The sequence below is a fragment of the Hippoglossus hippoglossus genome, chromosome 15, assembly GCF_009819705.1.
Source record: "Hippoglossus hippoglossus isolate fHipHip1 chromosome 15, fHipHip1.pri, whole genome shotgun sequence".
NCBI lineage: Eukaryota > Metazoa > Chordata > Actinopteri > Pleuronectiformes > Pleuronectidae > Hippoglossus > Hippoglossus hippoglossus.
In genome coordinates, this window is record NC_047165.1 from 12359224 (window position 1) to 12381728 (window position 22505).

The 22505-nt window shown below is 41.5% G+C and overlaps 2 protein-coding genes and 1 long non-coding RNA gene across 4 annotated transcripts; 1 reads left to right on the plus strand and 2 right to left on the minus strand.

The window, feature by feature from the left end:
• Nucleotides 1–965: 965 nt before the first annotated feature.
• On the minus strand, nucleotides 966–12155 carry LOC117775391 (E3 ubiquitin-protein ligase TRIM8-like). The gene is made up of 7 exons (XM_034608487.1): nucleotides 11802–12155; nucleotides 8607–9206; nucleotides 3642–3737; nucleotides 2973–3206; nucleotides 2628–2659; nucleotides 1991–2106; nucleotides 966–1880 (listed from the first exon to the last, which is right to left on the minus strand). The coding sequence occupies exons 2-7, from the start codon at nucleotides 9174–9176 to the stop codon at nucleotides 1330–1332; spliced, it is 1599 nt and encodes a 532-aa protein (XP_034464378.1). The 5' UTR covers nucleotides 9177–9206; nucleotides 11802–12155; the 3' UTR covers nucleotides 966–1329.
• Nucleotides 4746–16474, plus strand: LOC117775399. Its single transcript, XR_004616261.1, has 3 exons — nucleotides 4746–5654; nucleotides 6759–6992; nucleotides 16346–16474. It is a non-coding gene; the product is annotated as an uncharacterized LOC117775399 (long non-coding RNA).
• sufu (suppressor of fused homolog (Drosophila)) lies at nucleotides 13365–21704 on the minus strand. 2 transcript variants are annotated; one of them, XM_034608489.1, is made up of 12 exons: nucleotides 21331–21704; nucleotides 20850–20984; nucleotides 20401–20537; nucleotides 19026–19168; nucleotides 18124–18209; nucleotides 17615–17687; nucleotides 17155–17308; nucleotides 16911–17013; nucleotides 16398–16532; nucleotides 15131–15269; nucleotides 14922–14990; nucleotides 13365–14828 (listed from the first exon to the last, which is right to left on the minus strand). In XM_034608489.1, the coding sequence occupies exons 1-12, from the start codon at nucleotides 21477–21479 to the stop codon at nucleotides 14739–14741; spliced, it is 1413 nt and encodes a 470-aa protein (XP_034464380.1). In that variant the 5' UTR covers nucleotides 21480–21704; the 3' UTR covers nucleotides 13365–14738. The 2 variants fall into 2 exon arrangements, with proteins under 2 accessions (XP_034464380.1, XP_034464379.1); XM_034608488.1 differs by having other exon boundaries at nucleotides 17155–17311; nucleotides 21331–21703.
• Between the last annotated feature and the right edge of the window lie 801 nt (nucleotides 21705–22505).

Below are 22505 nucleotides of genomic sequence, written 5' to 3' on the forward strand. Positions count from 1 at the left end.
TATGAGTGACAGATAAGTAGATGACTGCACTGTCCCAGCCCTCATTAAAACTCTGCGCTTCTGTCAAGCGGCCCTCCTCCTCGTCCTCCTCCTGCTCTGCATCAGGACCTGGCAAATGATACCCCGGGAGAGGAAGAGGAGGAGAGAGAGGGGAGGGAGGTGCTGCTCATCAGTTATTCCTGTTCTCTGACCCAACTTGACAACCAGCTCCAATAATGAGACAAAGAGGGATGAGACGCAGACTTTGCCAGGAGACCGGGATGCTGACAAGGGGAGTGAACTGTCCCTAAAACGGAACATAAGCGTCCCGACTGCTGCCGCCCGCTCTTTAACAAATCATTTTCCTCCATCATATTCTGGGATTCCTCTGAATGCAGCAAACATGTGGCGATCCAGTGTCTCCCTTTTCCATCTGCAAGCCTGAGCCTATGAATAGACTGAGGCCGAGCTGCAGGGTGGGCTGCACTGGAAGCTACAGGAAGCTCTGACATTTCAACTGTAACCCAGAGAGTCAGTGAAACCTCTTCATCCAAACAAATCATAAAGTGTGCTTTTCAGTATAAACAGACCCAAAGCTATAATAAAACATTTAAAAAATAATAAATGTCTCACCTAGCTTGGAGTGTTAAAAGCCCACAAGATTCCATTTAAGTGAAGCTTGAAATACAACAAGATGTGATTTAATATGCTTGTTTATTCAATATTTTCCACATCTTTTTGGTTTATTCATAATCGTATATATTAAAAAATCCATGAAAAACCTGACAAGCAAATGTAGCCCAGTGTGTTTGTAAAGCCACATGGACTTTGGAGTGCACAGGGAGGCTCCCTGCATGCTTTCAGCCGCAAACAGGAAATAATCAAGAGCTCGGAACTTGCAAGTACATTAAGAGCGAGTTAACAGTCTTTTTAGGCACTGAAGTCTCTGGAAACCCATAATGAAGGATATGTCATTTCTTTTAGTTCACTGCTTGACTGGATTTAAGACTATGTTGTTCACATTAGCACTTCCAGTCGAAAATAAAACAGAAAATAAATACAAGTACAGAATGCTTTAAAATTAGAGCATCACTGCTGTATATGTGATTCGGAAAGTGAACAGGACATGGTTTCCCATAATATGGTCAAGTAAATGTCAAAATAATTCATGAAGATGTGTGAGTCTGTATGTGTGCGTCCATTAATTTATTCCACGTACAATAATCTAGTGAGACACAACGTTGACGACATATCACTGATGCAAGGTGGAAATTCAATAAAATAAAAAGGAAATATGGAAATGCTGATTCCAAGTCTGCATAAAAAATAGAACAGAGTGACTCTGCTTCACTATTTGGTCCCATAATGCTTGGTTGAAGGCTGGCCGTACAGCTCGTAGAAGTCAGGGTGCCGGGCCGCCTGCGAGCCCACCATCAGTCCACCGATTGGGAAATGCTGCAGCGGCTGGCTCGCATGTGGGGGAAACTCCTGAGAGGTCATGGGGGCGAAGGAGCCCGACGGCGGGTACGGAGGCCGGGCGCGAGCGGCGGGGGCCCTGGAGCAGCAGCAGTTGTTCAGAGTGCACATAAGAACTTTCCTCCCTTCGTACATGGCTTGTTGCGAGGCACCTCCACTGGGGAAGTGGGAGGAGGGGAATATAGTCCCTGAGTGGTGGCTAGAGCTGGAGCCTACACCCATAATGTGATGGGCTGGAGAGTCAAGGAGCCGAATATGGCTGGAACTAGTGTGAGGATTCTGGGAGGTGGAGTTCTCTGTTTTACTTCCCATGAAAGCCATGCTGTACTTCCTCTTCTGTGGTGCTGAACTCGTCCCCATTTGGGAGCCAGCAGAGCCGCCGCGAGACTGGACGATCTCAACAATGGCTGACTCGTTCAACGGCTCTGAAAATGGAAAGTAGAGGAGGATGAGATAACAGTTCATTTTGATCATTTCCCAGAAATAGTTAAATATTTTATAATCAGCACATCCACTCGTCGCATTTCTTTCTTACCTTCCAGCATTTTCCGCAGGTTCTTCTCTCTCGCTGAGAGTTCAGATAGCAAATGATCAGAGTTGAGCTGGCCCAGTCCGAGTGGAGGCATGGCACTAATCAGGTGAGAGGTTGACCTGGAAAAAGACACAGACCGAAATACACACACACGTAAAACCATGAGAACCAGACTCGGTAAGACATTAGCTTGAGACGCATTCTGGACCTTGAGATTTGGGTTAAATTTTCAAAGACTACAAGGATAGTTTGCAAATCAACTGATGTGCAAACTTCCATCAAGACAATTCACTTGATTTAAAAAACACAGGGGAAGAATTGCACAGTTTTTATGAAAAATAAACAGTGATGACATCAGATTATGTGTCACTGCACCAAAACGTGTGCAGGAAAGCATCGTAGATGTATTTTAAAGAAGTTATTAGCATTAAGACTTAAAAGGGCACAGGAATACTAGATGAACACAATACCTAACAAATCATTAATACCATAATTACTGTCATTTTGCTTTTGAGAAGGATTCCAGGCACAAAGTTCTCCTGCATCAGGTTTCTTCTCATTGTGATTGTATAAATCATGATGAATACTCAAAACCATCATGTACTGTGAAATGAAATAGAATAGAAGTAACGAGGCTCACCTGTCCATCAGCATCTGGTATGGTTTTGTATTCTGAAGAAGACAACAAGACACAAGAGGTATTCAGATGCAACATTTGCTTCGCTAACGGCTGCTAAGAGAACAAAAGAAAACATAGACAATGTTGTCGTCTGTCTTGTTTACACGCATCAGTGTGGGTTACACATGAGATCTGTGGGCGACAATGCTTTTTGTGTTCTTTAAAATCCAACATTTAATTCGGTGGAACGGCTGGAATCACATACTGTAAAACAACTTCTGCTGGTGTGTGTATTGCATGCGTCTGTGTGGCTGTACAGACAAATTCCATGTGGAGAGATGTTGCGTAGATTTGTTTTGTTCTGACCTTCATGAAGTTTATGTTGTCGGCTTTTTGAAGAAACGTTTGCACTGAGCTCAGGAGTTTCTCTGCTTCCTGACGCCTCTCGTTGAGCTGCAGCACCTGCTGGGATTGTTTCCTCCCGTACACGGAGCAGGTGCTCTCCAGCATCTGCATGGTGTCAGACTGGTTCTCTTCCAGCAGCCTGTGCATCCTCTGATACTGGGCTCTCACACGCTCCTTCAGGTCAGACACTGTGTCCTGCAGAGAGAGAGAGAGAGAGGACGGGTGGATTTACAAAACACACAAATTCTACAGGCATATAAAACAGCTGTATTTTACAAGTCAAAATTATTTCCTTGCAATGGAAAGTACTACTTTACTGGTGAAAGTGGTTATTCAGAAAGTGGTTATTCAATGTTTTTGGTGGCTCAGGAAAATAGTTTAATTTTATTAAGTCTGAACATTTTGTCTCTTGAAAGTACAATATTAAATTGCTGGAATGCCAATTTAAACAGACAATTTGGCCTTTTGTGTTGTGTTTTCTTGAATTTCCCAGCAGAAGCTACTAAACTATAGCAAAATAGTCTCCAACAGAACAGAAATAAAGACATTCTCAATCTACATGAAGACGAATAAAGCCGTGCTGGTAGTGGTCAGATCTGTGTCTCATGCATTGTGTGTGTTGTACTGTACCTTCATCAGTGTCTTGTCAGCCTCCAGCTTGGCGAGCTGCTCATCAATGTTCTGGACACGACCCTCCAGTCGGTCTTGCTGCCTCATTAACGTGGCCTGCAGGGAGATGACAAACAAGAGATGGATAAGACAGAGGAACCCGGACCAGAGTCTTTGAAAACAGAAAAATACATGTTGGGAAAGTTTCTTAAAAACTCTGCTGCGGCCATCAGCAAACACTGGCTGCTATTCATGACTCACTGAGACAACCTCCTCCACAATCCTGATTAGACGGAGGAAACGACAGCTGCCAGCGACAACCACATGCATTTATCCATTAGGAGATCACCAGCAAAGGCCAACGCAACAACACAAATCCATCTCTGATTGCCTCTAAGTTTATCAGGGATCCTGCTGCATCACATGGAGCCCATTGTTGGGACCTGCCGACTTCCTCTGTGGGCTGAGGCATAGTGCAGAAAGAGCCACAGGCCATTAAAAGAGCCGGTAAACATAATCCTTCTCCATTTACAGCACAAGATGCTAATCAATCTACAGTCACAGGCCGACTGCAAAGAGGGGAGGGCAGGTACCTTTTTTTAATGAACTGCTTCTGAATGGGGAAAGGCACCCTGCCCACTGTCATGGCAACGAAACCTCACCTGTATTTATAAGTGACAGCTAATGTGTACCGTGTTTGTGGGGGAGTTAAAAGTCGGGGGCGTTTCACTACCCCCTTCTCTGCCTTCTCGTTTTTTGCCACATGCATTGCTCCCGTTGTTTGCATTGGCCTCTGTGTCAGTGACAGACTGTCGCGTCTGTGTGCACAGCGCTGGGCTCTGCTCTCTCCCTCCGCATGAGTGTGCATGGGAGAAAGGGAACGGGAGGAAAGGCGAAGGGCCGTGGGCTCCGCTTGCACATGCCAACAACGGACAGAAAGGAAAGGGAGAAAGACATACAAAAAAAAAAAGAAGAGAGTGGAGAGTGAAACCAACAGAGGGAAAGTTTGAAGCGCAGAAGAGAGAATGAGGACATTCCTGCGGTCTCTAGTGAGCGGGTTTCAGGGTATCTGCATTGTGGTATCACAGCAACAGGCCTCTTCAGCTGCTTACAACACTCATGGAGTCTTATGCACGACAACTGGCTGGCCACTATGGTGCACCTCGTCCATCTAGCTCCTAAAACAAAACTGTAAAACGACTCTAAATGACATAAAACACTGGCCAATATTAGATCCTTTAGTTTGCTTTTTCTTTTAAGCTATCCTTTCAACAGCTGACAATTTTATCACCTGGGAAACAGGTTTCACTATTTAAGATGATTTGGATGATGGCTTCTGGCATTAGATACACTGATAAACAGAAAGGGCACAAGTAGCATTTTAATTGAGTTTTAGAGCAGGACCATTTTGTAAACCCAACATTAGCAAGTTACAGTTGCTGTAGTGTTAGCAATATTTAGCCTAATTACACATCCTGCAGATACAGACCAATATTAGTATTTATGTTTTTCACCACACATCCATTTTAGGTCCAATATTCAGTCTTTTAGCTCTGTTTTGGTCTTCACCATCTCCTGTCTGCAGTCTTAACTGCTTAATGCTACTCAATGCTAGCAAGTCTCCAACTTTTAGCTAACTTAGATAAAACTCACAAGGCCATGAAACCAAAACAATGAACTGAAACCGGCTAAAAGGCTCCATAGAACTAAATGGGAAGTAGCCTACAGATATTTGTCTGTGGGGTGGTCTCGATGAATGAATCCACGACATACAATGATCCTCAGAAATATTGATCAACGCAGTTTAAGTGCTGAGAAGAAAACGCACCATATTCACACGGCGGCCATTTTCTTCTGATGTCACACTCAGGGTGGGAAGCTAAAATGCTATTAGCAACAGGTTAAAGATCAGGTTGCAATAAACCCGTAAGGAATCTGACAATCTGTTATCATTCACTGCTCCTTGACTGATAACTGCAACTGAAGAGACAATGGATGGTGAACATTTGGACGAACATCGGATCATGTTTCAAGGTAAAACAATATATTTGCTAGCTCATAAGCTACTGTTAGACAACAGCTAAAGTTAGCATTCAGCCACTTTGGTTTGATGCTGTTTAATGATATGATGGGACGGTTGTTTTATTTCTGAAATATCAATAATATCAATCAATCAATCAATATCAATATGTGGACACATTTATTTAAACCTGAGGGTAAAAAGCACTGGATTAAAAATTGTAATGCTAAATGCCCTACCTACTACCAGAGCAATTCTGAGGGTGGATGAAAAGAGCCATTAATTGAGAAAATTGATGTGGTTAAATCTAGTGCATTTTACTTGCAGGGTTAAATAAATACCTCTAAGATGTATACTGATATGTGTAAAAGAAACTCGTGTAAATTGTGCACTGGGGCCATATCTTTTCACGCATTTAACATATTTGTCAGGCTTTCAAGATTGAAACAAGTAGGCCCTGTTTAGACTAACTAACTGTTAGCATCTAGCTAACATTACATGCATAACTGTTGTGCATCTAAAAGGGTGGTGGCCCACTCTAGAGACACATGCACATGAGGGAAGGTTTTCCACTAGCAGCATTCTTGTTGGAAATCAGCATCCCACACCTGAACTACATCCCCACACCACATGTTGTTATACAAGAGGCACTTTCAGTTAACCAGCTCTTTTCAAACAATCTGATAACTGACTCTGCCCTGCAAACTCACATGGTGCCTAGTTCGTTGGCACAGTTTCTTGTTAAATCCAGTTTTTCTAGGTACAGTGTGTTTAAAACCTTTCAGACAGTACACTCACATTAATAATCACTGTCATAACATAGCACAGCTCAGTGGTGCCCATAGACAAAATCAGGGAAGAACACTTCCTGGGTTATTGCAATGGTAAACATTGCATGAGCATCTCTGTGTGAGTTGGTTTCACATTATAGTATCGTTTCTTTCTGCCTAGATGCTTCTGCTCAACAACCTTGTCTTCCTCATTTTGCCATGTTTCCACCAATTCCCTTTTTGGGGACAGGAAAGAACTGATCTGCTGATCTCTCTGTTACAGTTTGAATGCCTACCTTTATCAAGATTAAACCCGCCAATGATCACTTTCCCTACTGTCCTATTTAGGCATTCAGACACCCGCGGGTTGCCAGGAAGCTCATGTTTAAATGAGGAGCCTCAGGCTCAATGAACAGAGAGCCTCTTTCACAATCAACTGACAACTATTCCCCACGTCTGATGTCAATGGACTGCCCTCAGCATTCTGGGGAACTGACTCACACCAGCCCAGATACAAGAAACTGCAAACTGAAGAGCTCCCATGAGCGATGGTTTCCTGCTGAGATGCCTGAGAAAACCAAGGTGAGGTTGTGTGGGAGGACTCCTCCTCCGCCTGTCCCAGGAATGACATTACTATTATATTACTCTTCCTTTCTCGTCCCAAAATTACCCACACACCTGCAAAGGGTTACTGTTAAAGTTTCCTTTGAGAGCCAAAGTAACTAAAGATATGAACACAGCTACATTGTTTATCCAAAAACCAACAATAGTGCTGCCAGGGGGATTGAAAATCCTCTTACCAAAATAGACCACAGCTCAGTAAAGAAGGACAAACGCTCAGAAAGAAATGATGAGAAGCAACTCCTGCCTAAAACTACTTTAACAAAATGACCCAGCATCCAAGAAGAAGTCTTACTTTGGGGGTTTTGTCACATTCATCACCATTGATGTGCACTCAGTCTAAAGGCCTAAGCATGGAGAGTGTTAATTTGAGAAGAGCCAGGAACTCTTTACCCTGCAAACATACAGTTGTGAAAGAAGAGAAAAATGGGTGGGTGTGTGCATGTGTGTAGAGAGAGAGCAGCTTTGGAAAGGGCTGAACAGACATCTTTTGTCCCAATAATAGCTCTGAACCAGAGCAACAGATTGGACCAAAGACTTCTACCCATTTAGAACTTAGTGATCTACACACTGGAAAAAAAATGTGTCTGTAACATTCCCAACTGGAATAATGCAATTATCAAGCATATCAACAAGACATGGAAGATGCCAAATTGATCTTATTCTCCCTCTCAGTCATTCTACAACAGCAATCCGTATATACGTAAGGCAGTGCAATTGGTTGTTTTTTCTTACATCAGACTTAAAAAAAATTGTAGAAATGAGGAAAATACAGAGGTGCACAGAGCCATGACACACAGGCCTTAAGCGAGACGCATACCTTCACCTCCTGAGGTCAACCCTGCCAAGCTAGATCATGATTCACTTCTTGTCAGGTAGATGAACAAAAGTAGAATCTATGTTCTTCTTTCTTATGAGAAATTTCACTAGAATCACTTTTCAACAACTGCAAATGCTTGAAATTGTAATAATAATAATCTTTCTGGTTTGTGAACTGTCTCATAAATCATCACATTTCTATTCTAAAAAACCGCAGGTCAGTTCATTTATCAGCCTCCAAAGCCTCGCCAGTGTGTGTTTCCCCCATGAGCAAATGCTGAAACTGATCAGGGTAGCTAACCAAGCAGTTAAACAAAGTACATGTGGGTCCGCCCCCCACTGCACAGGGTTTATCATTTCTGGTGGATGCAGCTTGCATCACAGCACTTACCCGAGGGCACAGGGTGGCTTATGTGTGGAGTGGCGGTGTGTAGGCGTGGTTTTGTGCAGTGCTATGATCAAGGTTAAAAGCAGTGTGTGACATATGCCTACATGTCTGTGCGTGTGTGCCTATCATCTTCCCCGAGTGGTGGCTTTTCACCTGTCCAGTCCATTCACATCACATGAGATTAAAGGGAGCGACAAAGAAAGGAAGCCACAGACTAGTGAGCTGAGAGGAATATTTGACTCCATGAAATTCAAACAAAAACCAATGAAAGAAAGCTCACCTGTCACATTTTTTGACTGTCACCTGCGTTTCAGTTGACAGTTTAAAGTGAATTGGTGAGTAGGAGTGTGTGTGTGTGATTAATCTACCTGCATTTGTATGCGTTGCATATCCACATCGCAGACTGTATGTCTTTGGCTCGTGCAGTGCGAGATGCAGCAGAAGGGACATAGAGCCACATGCTCTTCCTCACAGTGGAGCAGCCTGTACTCCTCATGTGTGGGACAGGTCCAAGCGCTCAGCTCGTCAGCGTCAACTAACAGGTGTCCCGGGGCTGCACAAGGCTGCTGTAGGTGCGTCTGGATATGAACTTGGCAGCAGGGCTCCTTGCAGCGCAGGCAGACCTTCCGCACAGGCAGTGGCGGGCCTCGTCGACAGAGGACACACTGTAAGACAACCGGGGCTTTCTCAGTGTTCAAGGCATTGAACCGCTTGACAATATTGGCAAGCTTGAAGTTCTTCTCCAGTGCTGGTTTCTGGTTATAGTTGTGGTTGCACTCAGGGCAGCGCACTGCAGCATTGTCTTTGGCCCAGGCCTCCGAGATACAATCCTTGCAGAAGTTGTGCTTGCATGGCAGCTGGATGGGCTCAACAAAAACATTCAGGCAAATTGGACAGAGGAGCTCCTCTTCCAAGCTGTTTTTCCAGCTTGCATCCATGACTTAGGCTGGATCCAAACTGATGTGTTTCTACAAGGGTCAAAAGCGAGAAAGAGAGATCAGATTGACATATGAAAACAAAATACCCTTGTGACAGTTAAGCCTTCGAGTGTTGCCACTTCTATCTTGTCTGAAATGGAACAGAAAGATCTAAGCAGGGAAATTAACTCTTTACACAAACAGGCAATCCCCCTGCCAGCAGCCGATCTTATATGACTGTTATGTTGTGATCCGGCTAATTTTAGCTTGTTTCTGATGAAGGCTTCTGGTCAGCATCTTTTTATTTGAAAGTTGTGAAGTGCGTAGTTAGCTGTGTTGCCAGTTTGGTGTTTGTCCTGATATTTATTTTTAAGTTTGTGCTTGCAATTATGGTTTACTGCGTAGCATGAGTTAGCCACATCGATGCTCCAAAGGCGATTAGCCCAGTTAGCAGCAGCTCTCATGATACTGTGATGAAGCAGTTGGGCTAATGTTAGCTTGTTTACAATTATAACTGTTGCTGGTTGTTTGCATCATGTTATTGCATTTTCAAAGTTGTGGTCTCCATGTTGTTTTTTATAGCCTCTTCTGCTGCTGTACTTACTATACTGTGCATGTGCCGCAGCCTGCTCTGTGATGTGGGCAGGGGCTTTGGAGACGGTTTTGGAAATGAGAGGGAGGGGCCTGGAAGTTGTACTTGTACTTTCTACTTTATTTTCAAAAACCAATCAACTGCAGCTTTAATGATCTTAAGTTTTACATAAGCCTATTATCTGTGATTATTCATTACTCATAATATTACTTATGCAGAGGAAGAAAAGTGTGGTATGAAAGCTATATTATTATAGATACATCCATATCAAGTCTTTGACCATGTTAATATTAGTTTAAATGTAATGCATTTAACTAACTTTTTTAATGTAGTAGAGGCTAATGCAAACATTGCTGAACTAATGTGGAGGTAAGATCACGTTAGCTTAAACATGATGCTGCTAACATTGAACTATTTACTAATGGGGTTTAGCATGGACATTTTTACTAATCTATCAAGCCCAGTTGAGTAAAAAAATGCCAATGCCTAGAGCCCTAGGATTTTCTATACCATTATAAGACTAAACTGAATGAACAAAAATAAATACAAATACAGTTTTCTAAAACATAGGTTTTAAAATTGAGGTTGTCTGATATTTCAAGACAATTCATTATTTCTGAATGTAGCGACTACCATATGTAAATAAGGTCTTTTACAGAGTTAAATTATGGGTTGTTTAATATTGCTAAGCTAGCAGGTGTTGTGGCGTGAGTTGTTCACAGTTAATAAGCTTTAAAAGGTGTTTCTGAAGGCTGCTATATTCTACTGTCTGAAACTAATTTATCAAGAGCTCATGACTCTTTCTGCGTCTTTCCTGCAGAAATGAAATTGGCGAGAAATGCGGCTGTCACAGACGACGTGCTCAAAAAGAGTGAAGTGTGAATAATGTTAGATTGTCAGATAAGTAATTATGCCACAGGATGAGAGTGACAGGAGTCAGGTGACTTTTGGCCACTGAGACGTACAGACATCCATAACAGAACCAATATATTGGTAAGCAAATGCTATGGGAGCATGACAAACTTAAATCCACTCAATGTACGTCTCATTTTACTAGTGTTATTTTGGAAGATGCTCACTTGATTCGTTGGCACATTTGTTTCACTTCTTACTGATATACATCAATGACCTGCATTGCAGTTGTCTACATTTTGTAATGATAATGGTCCATAATGACGGGACATGCATACAAAGGCTGATTGCCACTCACCTTTACACAATAGGTGTGACATCACAGGTTAAGCAGACTAAGCAGTTCAGTGTGTAAATGTTCTGTTTTGACCAAGAGTTGTTCCACCTGCCCTCAGCACAAAATAATAAAAGTGCCTTGTGATATTACAATAAGGAATTTGGACACTTTCAACATTAAATCAAAATGTTATAATTATTACAAGGTTTTAGGTCCAATTTCTGAAACATTGTTCTAAATTCATATTGAAATGTATCCAAATATAATTTTGAACAAATGAATAATGCCATTTTAAACAATATTTACAAGTTTGGAGCACTTCATATACAGAACAGTATTCTGAGGATGCTGTAATTGTATTTCAAAAGTGTGTTCAGATTAATTTTTTAAAGGCAAAACATCAACTTTTTGTAAAGGTCTTAGTATTTCTTAAACCATTAATATGTTTATTATATATCGAGCAGAATATTTAAAAGCAGTAAAAAATATGTATATGTCAATATTGTTTCACTTTTTAATGAACTGTAATGTAGACAGTCTTTTAAATGATGGATGAGTCAATGTTGTTTTAATAACAGTTCCCCATCCTGCTGCGGATTGAGTTTTTAGAAGGTGGATGAATCAACATTGATTTAGTCTCAGTAATGGTCGAAAACCCTGCGTTCGTTCAACGTAAAACATCATTTCAATCTGGCTCCGGTGTCAACGTCGATTCAATACTTGGTTTAAAGGTTGTTTGAAGCAGGTTTTTCCGGAGCTGGGACTAACAACATGTCACAGTGACATCGGATTTCTGTGAAAAAGCCTTATTACAGTCCACTGAGACACATTGGAAGCATCATTGAAGGAAGAAAGGCTACGTTACCAACTATTTATTCCTGCCCATGTCGTCGGTGCACCTCTAATGCCCTCGGAGCTTATCGCATCCAGCCCGCGGTCTGATCCAGCTCCTGCCGTGAGATCGGAGCAGGGTGTCCGACATACATCGCTCGGTGCCGGGGGGAAGGTTTGACACGGTTCCCGGCTGTTATTCGGCTGGTTCCGCTTTCCCGTGAACTCTGACTAATATCTGATGATAAGTGCAGGCAGCTTGTGACTCGTCGGAAGGGAGCTTAGTGCTTCCACACACCGACTCCCCCTCTCTCCCCTCGCTCCCCCTCCTCTGAGATAACGTGACCCGTCACAGAGTTGATACACAGACGGGGGAGGAGCCCGGAGGAGGCCGGAGGAGCAGCGGCCACACAGCAAACTCTACCGGAGAGACTGCACATGTGCATGGCTGGAAAACAACAGTGTGTCCCTGACTGTGGTCCCTGACAGCCTTTTGCACATATGTGACACCCAAAGTGGGGTCCTGGCTTCCTGGGGCAGTGAAACACTGAATCACACACAGAAAGATGTCGATACACTTCATCTTAATGTTGTGTGCAGAGTTGGTACCTCTTCTAAATGAGACAGCCTTTTTTTTTTAATGTAACCAATACTCTATGCAGTTTTGTCTAAGGTTCAATAAGGTACTAATGCTTATAAATACATGACAATCAATTAAAGGTTCAGTGTATAGAATTTAGTGACATCTAGTGGTAAAGTTGCATGTTGCAGCTGATTCCCCTCACCTCACCCTCCCCTTCCAAACACGAAAGAGAACCTGTGTTATCCTTCAGTTGTCGTAAAAACTCAAAAGGGGTTTAGTTTGTCCAGTTTTAGCTACTGTAAAAAGCATGGCGGCCTCCGTAGAGAGGATCTGCTCCTGATATATCAAGTATTTAAATATAAAGGGCCCATTCTAGGGTAAAGTTCAACAGTTCGTACAAATTAGATGAAACTCACTAGTGAAAACATCACTAGGATTTTTATATTAAATATCTGCCAATAGATCCATTTTACCTTCATCTTACACACTGGACCTTTAATAAGAACCCAAACCTAAATCCAACCCAATCAACTTACAAAAAACAACAAAATGCAGTGAACATGGGGCCCTTTAATGATTCAGCAGTTTTGTATTGTATCTGAAGTATAATCTATTGATCAACAACTTAAGGCTGAATGCTTTCTTAAAATAAAGTGATAACCCCACGACCCTTATTAATCAAGAACCGACAATTATTTATAATCGCTGACATGATGGTGAATTAGAAAGTGCGACAAGCTTTATAACCTTGAATGAGTCAGCTACAGCCAACGGTCAGTTTTAGACATTAATGTGTGCAAACAAAGCTTGATTTTATTAATGGCTTCTAATAGATGTGTGAAGCATTAGTATGCGATTTATTACCCATTAGCAATGCTTCTGCATTATAGAGTCACAATAAAAGGTTCCCGGTTATTCACATGTACATTGTTTTATAAGGAATCAAGTATACATGTAAATATTGACTTGTATTCACATAAAAAGGCTTTTAAAGGATTAAGTTCCTCTTTAATACTGCATTAGTGCACCAGCTTTATTTGTGTAAATATCTACACTCTTTAATGCACTTGGGATTACAATCAGCCAGTTCAGTCAATAAGATAGAAATTACAAAATGCCATATCAACAACGTCTAAACGTTACATTTTACACTCTTGAGTTAAAAAAAAAAAAAAAGATTGTATAAGAGTATAATTTTAAAGGAGACACGGTAGTAAAAGTAGACTTTACTTAGTTTTGGCGTTAACATGGAATGCACTGACGGTATCAGAAAAAGACAGCGAACGCAGCAGCCTTGAATCAAAGTGATGTTTCTCAACAATCCAAGAGCTGAAGGCAAGAGTCGACAGCGAGTATGTGGAACTTGTCAATACAAGGCACTGTGGAATTTCACTCCAAGCAGGTCCTACTTATCAAAATACACATTTTACATTTCATCGGCCACTGGGGAGGACACTTGAGAGAGGACGCTGAACACATATTCCTAGTTGTTGAAAATGTACAGAGTTGATAGATTTACTTTCATAACTAACACATGCAGAGTCGAGCATGAGAAAACTGAAAAACGACACATTCAAAAAACTATTACTCAATAGAGGAGTTGTGTTCTTGGCACAGGGGATAGAGGTGGTTCTACCTGTAGCGCTTGACAAATATCTACAAAAGATTTGAGATGCTCGTTTGGTTTTCCCAGACAAACAGGCAGTGAATGGTAGTTAATGATAGTTCAACCTGTCATGTCGTATTACAGAATCATGACACTTTTAAGACACGGAAAGTTCTGGCAGGGAACCTCCAACAGTTATAACTTTGGTATGACCACAAACATAAGAAAAATGTCCAGCATTTGTAAATACTATACACGTTAGCTCAGTTGAAAACAATAGTGACAAAAATGGTTCAACATGTGACTATTCAGCCTTTTTCTAAGGCCACTGGAATAAATAGAACTAGTTTATGAGAACTGTGACTCAGTCGTTGCTTGGGACCTCATGTCTGCAGGATTCATCCTCAACTACATTTGTGACATATATGTCAGACCTGGCCTTACTGGAGGAATGGGCATCCGGTTTTGCCCGTCAGCTAGTGTGTCACCTATAATGATTGTTTTAACATCTGGACAGGCTGGATTTGACATTTTTAGAGGCATTCATGTTGTTAACACTGGGGTTAGTCTGAGAATGCAGTAACAGTCAAAAGTCTTCAGATAGTCCTCTGGGATGAAACAGTCTCAGGCTCTCCACTGCAGGAACAACACATCTGTGCGCCCCAGCAGCTTGGGGGTCGCTGCATGTTCTGGGAGGCCTCCAGTTCATGATGGTCCACTCTGGAAATGTGTGATTGCAGGTATTTTCCGATGGTATTTTCTAGTGATTAAATGTCTCTGCCTCATTGCAGTGGATTATCAAACACAGAATCTGGTAGGACAGAGATCGTCAGCTTCTTCTCTGGCCAACTGTACTCCTTTGGTAACTTTGTCTATACAAAGAGAAAGGGTACATGAGTTTAAACAGGCAAGCAGTTGAACAAAACAAAACTGAAAACAAAAGTTAAACAGGGGCTTTTACTTACCTCCTCACGAGTGTTCAGTTCCTGTAAATCGCCAAGCATTTGCTCTACAAACTCTTCGGTCAACAGTATCTAGACAGGGAAAACAGAAATTCCAATATATGCATTCAATATGCAAGTGCTACATGGAAACTGTGAGTTTCTGTGTGTGTGTGTGTGTGTGTGTGTGTGTGTGTGTGTGTGTGTGTGTGCGTGCGTGTGCGTGTGTGTACCTGAAGCCAGGGGCCGTGGGCTGCATATGGATGCTCTTCAGTAGCAAAAGCTCCTTCAACTCCCGTAGACACAAACGTTATGGCTGTGTCTCCATTGATACTTTTGTAAGTGAAATGTCTTCCATGGAGCAACCGACCCCTACAAAGGGTTGAATACAGCACAGTATGAGCCACAAAGGGTAATTACAAGTGCATGAGGATGTAATATCAGTTATTTTGGCCATAACAGAATATTTCTCGTTCCATATGAAAACTACTAGCAAGCTTTTGAAAACGTTTAAAGAGTTCTCTGTTGCAAAGGCAATATAAGAACAAATATGCTTCTATATTATTATCATCAGAATTAAAATTCATGATCAATCTTTCCACATTTGATTTTATAGACTTAATTTTCCATCAAATAAAAATGTATTATTAAATAATATAAAGTAAAATAAAACAAAACGTATAACAAATTCCCCTAAATTACAATGAAAATTGCGACACATACCAATTCATACAACACATTCTGTCGTACTTTAGTATGACAGACACATCTTCAGTAAGGTCTAGCTGGGTCTGTTGCATGGTGTGAAACTATCATTTAATTCCACATCTTTTGGGGATAATAAAAGTTTCAAGTGGAAAACATTTGCAAATGTAAGTAACATTAGTCATAGTCACACTCAATGCCAATATCACATAATCATCCCTTTACACCGTTTTCTCACTCTTAACTCTCCACACGTCTTTCCCTCTCTCACACAAACCTCTTTGTCTCCTGCGTGTGCAGAGCAAAATTTTGAAAAATAACAGTTTGTGTTGTTTAGTTATCGCTTAGTTTATATTTGGTCTGAAAAAACACATTTCAAATAACATCTAAATAATCTTCCAGATAGAGACGAACACCAAGCCCAGGTGGTTATCAGCCACATGTGTCAATTCCACAAGATAAGGAGAATATAAAGAAAAAAAAACACGTGCCTGTGTATGAGCTGTTGCCTCTAGTGATTCAATCATCAATATCAGTCAATGATATACAGTCGACCCAGAATCCAATAATAGATGCATAATGTTCTTATTCATGTGACAGGTTATATTTAGTCTGAACTTTTACTTTCTTAAAAATAGCACTGGACATTTTAATAATTATCCAGCATCGTAATTTTACTGGTGTTTTTGTTCTCGTGTTTATTTAAACTCTGTTTGGTCTTTTATTTGTTCTATTTCCTGCAGAGATTCCAAAGCTGTAGATGTTGTATGTGGGTGCAGGAGAACGGTGTCGTACCGCAGGCAGAGGGGCAGCAGCGTGCCTGCCTCTTGGTTGAATTTCAGATGGACGCTCTCCAACTGACGTGTTCGGACCAACTCATGTGGAACGATGGCCGCCGAACTCTCACTCTCCAAACTGTCCTTCCGACTCCTGAGAAACAGACGAAGAAGAGAAAAGAAAGGTAGAAGGAAAATTAAAGTGAGGAAGTCTGAAATAGTACATTCAGCAATTATAGGATGAGTGTCTGTGGAAAAACAGCTACTGTGAAGGAAACTGCCGCTCCTTGGACTGTGTCCGTGAAGCGTTACTTGACTCTGCAGAAGACGCAAACACTTCCCGAGAAAAATAGCAACAGGATAGTGACAAACCACAACATCATGCTGGTAGCTAAGAAACAAAGCTGGTAACAGTTCAAATGTCAAATGCTCTGAGTCACTGCACATGGTGGAGGGAGTTATCCTGGTGCAACCTCTGTGCTGAGCTGAACCCATGTTAGTGTGTGTGTTGGTGTGTGGGAGGAACACTTACTGGGGCCTCTCATGGCTCTGTCTCTGGCTGCTGATTGGTGGTAGTGCTGCCTTACTATTAAACTCCAGTCCTTTTCTCAGGGTCTCCCTGATCTGCTCTGTGTCTGTCAACACACAAAGATCAGCGTGGAATTATCCCACCATGCATTCCTGACAGCACGCGGAGAGAATGGTTAAGCATTCTTGGGTCTGCTCAGTCTTAATTAGAGGATCTACTCTTTTCTTTCCTTTGGGACTTGGCAAACCTTTGTCGGAGAGCCTGCGTGGCTGTGATCCTATGCAGATGGATCGGCTGTCCTCCTCGTCCTCTGGCGGTCGACTTAGATCGTCCCACACACACTTGGCGCTGACCCCACTTAGGTTAGAGCCCTCTGACTCGATTCCCTGGTCCACTCTCTCCTGCTTAGAAGAGCAAGAAATATACGCAATCATTAACACTAACTCAAATAAAACTCACCTAAGCTAAACATATTCAGAAATACGTGGACACTGCACAATGATGTACCAACAGGGGGCACTAAATACAGCGAAAGAGCAAAAATAATGGACAAGTTGTTGTCAAACAGGGGTGGGGAACCCATCAAGGGCCATTTCATAAAATTACTCTTTGTATTTCTACTAGTTCTGCTATTTCACTTTTTTGTATGTAGTTATGTAGTGCATGTAGCTAGCAGCTGTGGAGTATAATAAATAATAAAGCCATACTTGTAGGTGTGGATCAATGTCAAAAATGGTCTCCCCTCTCCTCATATCTGTGATTAGCCAAGGGCCACCAGCTCTGTACACAGGGAAATCATTAGCATTAGTCCAGCACAACATTAACCACAGGTTAAACACACAGACAGTTAATAAATTAAACAGTAACTACATTCTTCAATCTGCTGCTCATAATGTGTTGACCGAACTCCGGTATTTTTCAGTGGCACCGATGATAGTCTTTCAATTTCAGTTCAACGACACAAATGCATCTACAAAAGCCACATAACGACTTGAAACATTAAAGCCAATCTAAATGATGAGTTTCTCTCTTTGTGACATTTATACAGACGTAGCAATCCTAAATTATGAAACAACCCTAACCTATCATTTCAGTTGTGAAACAAAAATAAGCAAAAACCAAACCATTGAGAAATAGCATAGTCTTTTATGTAAAATACGACTTAAAAACCTAAAACAAGACTCTAATCTATCCAAGCCAACACAGGTCCACTCACACTCGGACTCCACGCATCAGTTCCAGAATCCCTTGGCCGTTCCACTGTTGGGCCGCCTGTAGCTCCTCTGTACACACACCCACAATCTGAACGAGACAAAGAAAGAGCATGAGGAGTGTGGTCTTCAATCATCTTAGTTTCTAAGTCCTTCTTACAACCGCTACTTACAACCTATCATACTGACTTCAACTCTCTCTTGTTGGGCAGCAGCAATGATACGTAGACATCCTCTTTGTGTAAGTGTGTGTAAAGCTCTGCCCCCCAGAGTCACCATTAAAGAGAATTAAAGTGCAGGAGAGCCAGGAAGTGTTTGATTGAGTGTGTGTGTGTGTCAGTAACAGTAAAAACACATGCCAGCAAACCAGATATTGGTCCTCGAGGACAACACCACATTTGTTTTTTGGATATCAAAAGTTGCTTTTAATTTCTTTTCTGGGGGAAGAAGACTGGTGACATCAGTCTTAGTTCTCTCTAGTTAATTTTCTCTACTTAGAGGGGGAGATGCACACACACCGATGAGATGTTCTGTTAGGTTGCATGTTTTTTTCGAATACCAGCCATGTACATATGTAAGTTTGGTAACCATCAGTTTTTAAATCGTGGTATTGGGAAAAAAATGGTGTACAGCCGTATCCCTAATAATTATTGAACTTACTTTTCTTAAACTTAAAGAACAAATACAAACACTGTTGGGCTTCCAAGATTTATTTATCTACTGAACAATAAAATATAACTTTTAACTAATTTGCTCAAAGGTTTTTCCTACATTGTTAAATTATTAACTAAATTTTAATAAAAGTATGTGTCCTGAATTAACATCATTGATATTATGATATCAGGTTACTACAGTAATGTCCCAAAAGTGCATTATGTAAAGCTATTTATACATATTTTGAACTCACCTGGAGAAAGCTCACTGTGCCAAAAGGTGTTTGAATTGGTTGTATCTGTGGGTCGTCTGTGAGCAACATGTGCTGGATACGAGATTCACTGTTGTCCAGTGGATTGTGCCACGATACATGGTCGCCACTACAAAATGTGTTTTCTGGAGAAGAAAGATTAAAAAGGAAATATAAATTTTAAAGGATGAAAAGGGATGCTGTTTTAATGCGTCTACAATAAGTAAAGCAGCCGTAAGAAGTATTCACTTACTACTTCTTTTAATAGTTTGATAACACAGAGTTGCTGAGGGAAACGTGCAGGAACAGCAAAAGAGGGGACACAGATCGGTGAGAGAATGCAAGTGAGCGAGAGAAATCAAGCCCCAAATGCCATATGAAGAACATAAAAACTACACTTCAATCTGAGGAATCTGCTTGGGAGGTAACATCCACCCAGTCTAGATTTACTGTAGGAGAAAAGTGAGGGGGAAGATGGCCAGGAATCAGCATTCATTTAGCTCAAGGGCCCAGCCCACCCACGCGCAAATTGACCCCAGCTGGAGAGAAGAGAAGGGTTGGAGAGGAGAGGAGAGAGAATAGCCTTCTTCTCTTTCTGCGTGGCTTTTAAATGCCCCCTCTGTTCTCAACCATTGTGAACATTATATACACAACTGAAGTATTTAAAGAATGTAGCAGAATAGTGTATACTTATTTATCTTACTCATGATACACATTCGCACACAACAACAATGATCTTATTTGTCATGTCATCCATTAAAAAAACAAGCCTTGCTTAATGCTTAAGGAAAAAATTTGAAAATAGACCTCCCCTAAAAACAGAGCGCTCCAACAAACACAAATAGTGTATTCAAAACTTGTATCAGTGGAATTATACACTACCTTTACAAAGAATACATTCGGAAATTGTTATATCAAAACCAGCGCAGATAAATCATTTACTAAACTATTAACAAACTTTGACTAAATGATTAACACAAATCAAAAGGTGTCCAAGCGAAGTCTGAAGAATGAGGAGCTGTACAAATGTCTTTCATAACCCTTTGAGTTTTATTAATTAAAACCTTAATAGGTTCCTTCTTAAAATGTCTAAAAGAGTATAAAGGGATAAATGACATTTCCAGAGGCCAAATTCATGTCTCAAAACTGCTTGTTCAGTTAGATCAATGGTTAAAAATTAAACTAAAACCAAATCTTTGTTTTTTTTTATGTAATAAAATAGCACCCTTCTTCATATTTGTTGCTGGCCATAATTAAGTTGTTACAATTAATTAATAGATTTCTTTAAATATTGCGTATGAGATTAAATGATGGGATCTTGGTGTTTAATCCAAGCATTGGTAGAAAACATAAATACCACTCTGTGTTGTGCTCTTACCTGACTGGAACACGTAGCGAGCCAAGCCTTGCATGAGTTCAGCTGGCCAGGTCGGGGGTGCCGTCTCTCCAACTTCTCTTTTGAGCCTAAAGGTGAGCTCAAAGCCAAACCCGCTGGGTCCATCTGCAGCTGTGAATCTGACACACACACACACACACACACACACACACACACACACACTTTACTCTCTTTTATATACATGGGGATTGTGATAGTCCCACTGCTTGAAAAGATCAACACACTGAACATGCTGTGAAAGAATAACAACAAGAGAGGGTCATAGAGGTCCAGTGTTAGTTAGAAGTTCATGGTATGTTAACGAATTCTGACTTAGGCAATATAATGTCCCAATGTCCACAGTTTTTCACAATGTATAATGAATTCAATGAAAAGGATCCCTGAAGCTGTCTGAGCAACAGGTAGTGGAGTATTTGCAGCAGAGTACTCACTCGTGAACCCTGTTGTCCCCGTACAGGTCACTCAGTCCAAAGCTGACATAGTGCCAGTGCTCCTGGATGTCCTGAGCTGAACAGCCCGAGTTCCTGTACATACTGATGTAGTCTAACGGGTCAGGTCCCCCTAACCTGTGAGGAGCAAGACAGGAAAACCATCAGCCGGACCAAAGATCAACGTGTTTTACTGTTTCTGCACTCACACCTCAGTACACATGATGTACAGATCTGCGATTGATCAAGGAGGCATACACTTTTACACAACTAGTAAGTACACTCATATTAAGTTGTTATGACGCTGGTGCTGGGCCCCCCGACCCCAGAAAACGATGTGGCTCCTGCCTTTATTTGGCTGAAACGTTAGCAAGGCGGCTAAGCTAACAGTTGGCTAAACGTTTAGCCATTACTACAAAAACTAGTTCCCCTAACTCCTCAGCGACAGAAATGGCGGACTAGCAACAACTTGGGCTGTACCTACCAGTATTTGACGATGGCTGTTACTTGGAGCGGGTTCGCTTGCTCGGGGTAAAGTCGCCGGCACTCCCCGTAGATAGCCTGCAGTCCGGGGGGAAACAGCGGCACCAGCCCGTGGGCTGGAGCACCACTGGTAGGCCGTGCCTCATCCATGCCACGGTCTCGAACAAATCCGCTTATTCTCTTTAAAAACACCGCGGAGGCAGCGATCTTCCGCTGTCCGCTCCCAGTCAAAACTAGCAGGAGAGGGAATCAAACCATGCGGGCTCCACGGTGGCGCTGCCGCCGGACGGTAAACAACTTTAACTTAGCTCGTTGTGCTTCACTCTGCAGGAGCCAGCCTGTTGCTCATCCTCTACAAAACCCACCCATCCACTACCATTGGTTGGACGGAGCTTATTGCGTCACTGACCGACGGCTCCTGTCAGCCAATGAACAAGGAAGCTAAGGTTTGTGTGGATTTCTAGATCATTCTGATTGGCCCACACGCTGTCAATCAAACAGAAGGCGGATGTAATTCCAGAGTCGCGACTTGTGAGATTTTCTGGAGCCAGATGGAACTTCAAAGAAAAGATCGAGTAGCCAAAGTAGTTGTTGAAGAAGTATTAAAAGTATCTAATTAAGTATAATTAACACAACGTAATGTAAAAAATACGCTAAAAGTCCTGTATTACATGTTTTCTACTTCAATTGTAAGTATCAGGCCTATTTTACCAGCAACTAATTTCTACCACTGCAATCAAAATCATATTTTTGTAGATTTTCTATCAAGTAATTATTTTGTCATATTTGTCATAGTTTCATAAACTCGTGTTTTCATGAACGTGTGAACAACTATTAGTGTCGCAAGTTGCAAGTAAACATATCTTCAAAAAGTGTTGCAAGGGCCTAACCTCCGCATAAAGTGAATAACATTTCATATAGAGTGAAAGATTGTAATCAAACTCTGCTTGAGAATCATTATTACTTAATGTGATAGCCAAGAAGCCAATGTAACATTATGAGTTACTTAATTATTTATATATAGTAGTCTTACATTATATTATAGAGATGTACACATTAGAACATCTTTAATGTCGGCATTTGAGTATATTCATCAAACATAAGGAGGATTTATTTTCATCCGTTTTCCTGCTGCCTGGATACTGTAATAATTGGGTCACATTGCAAAGGCCTTAT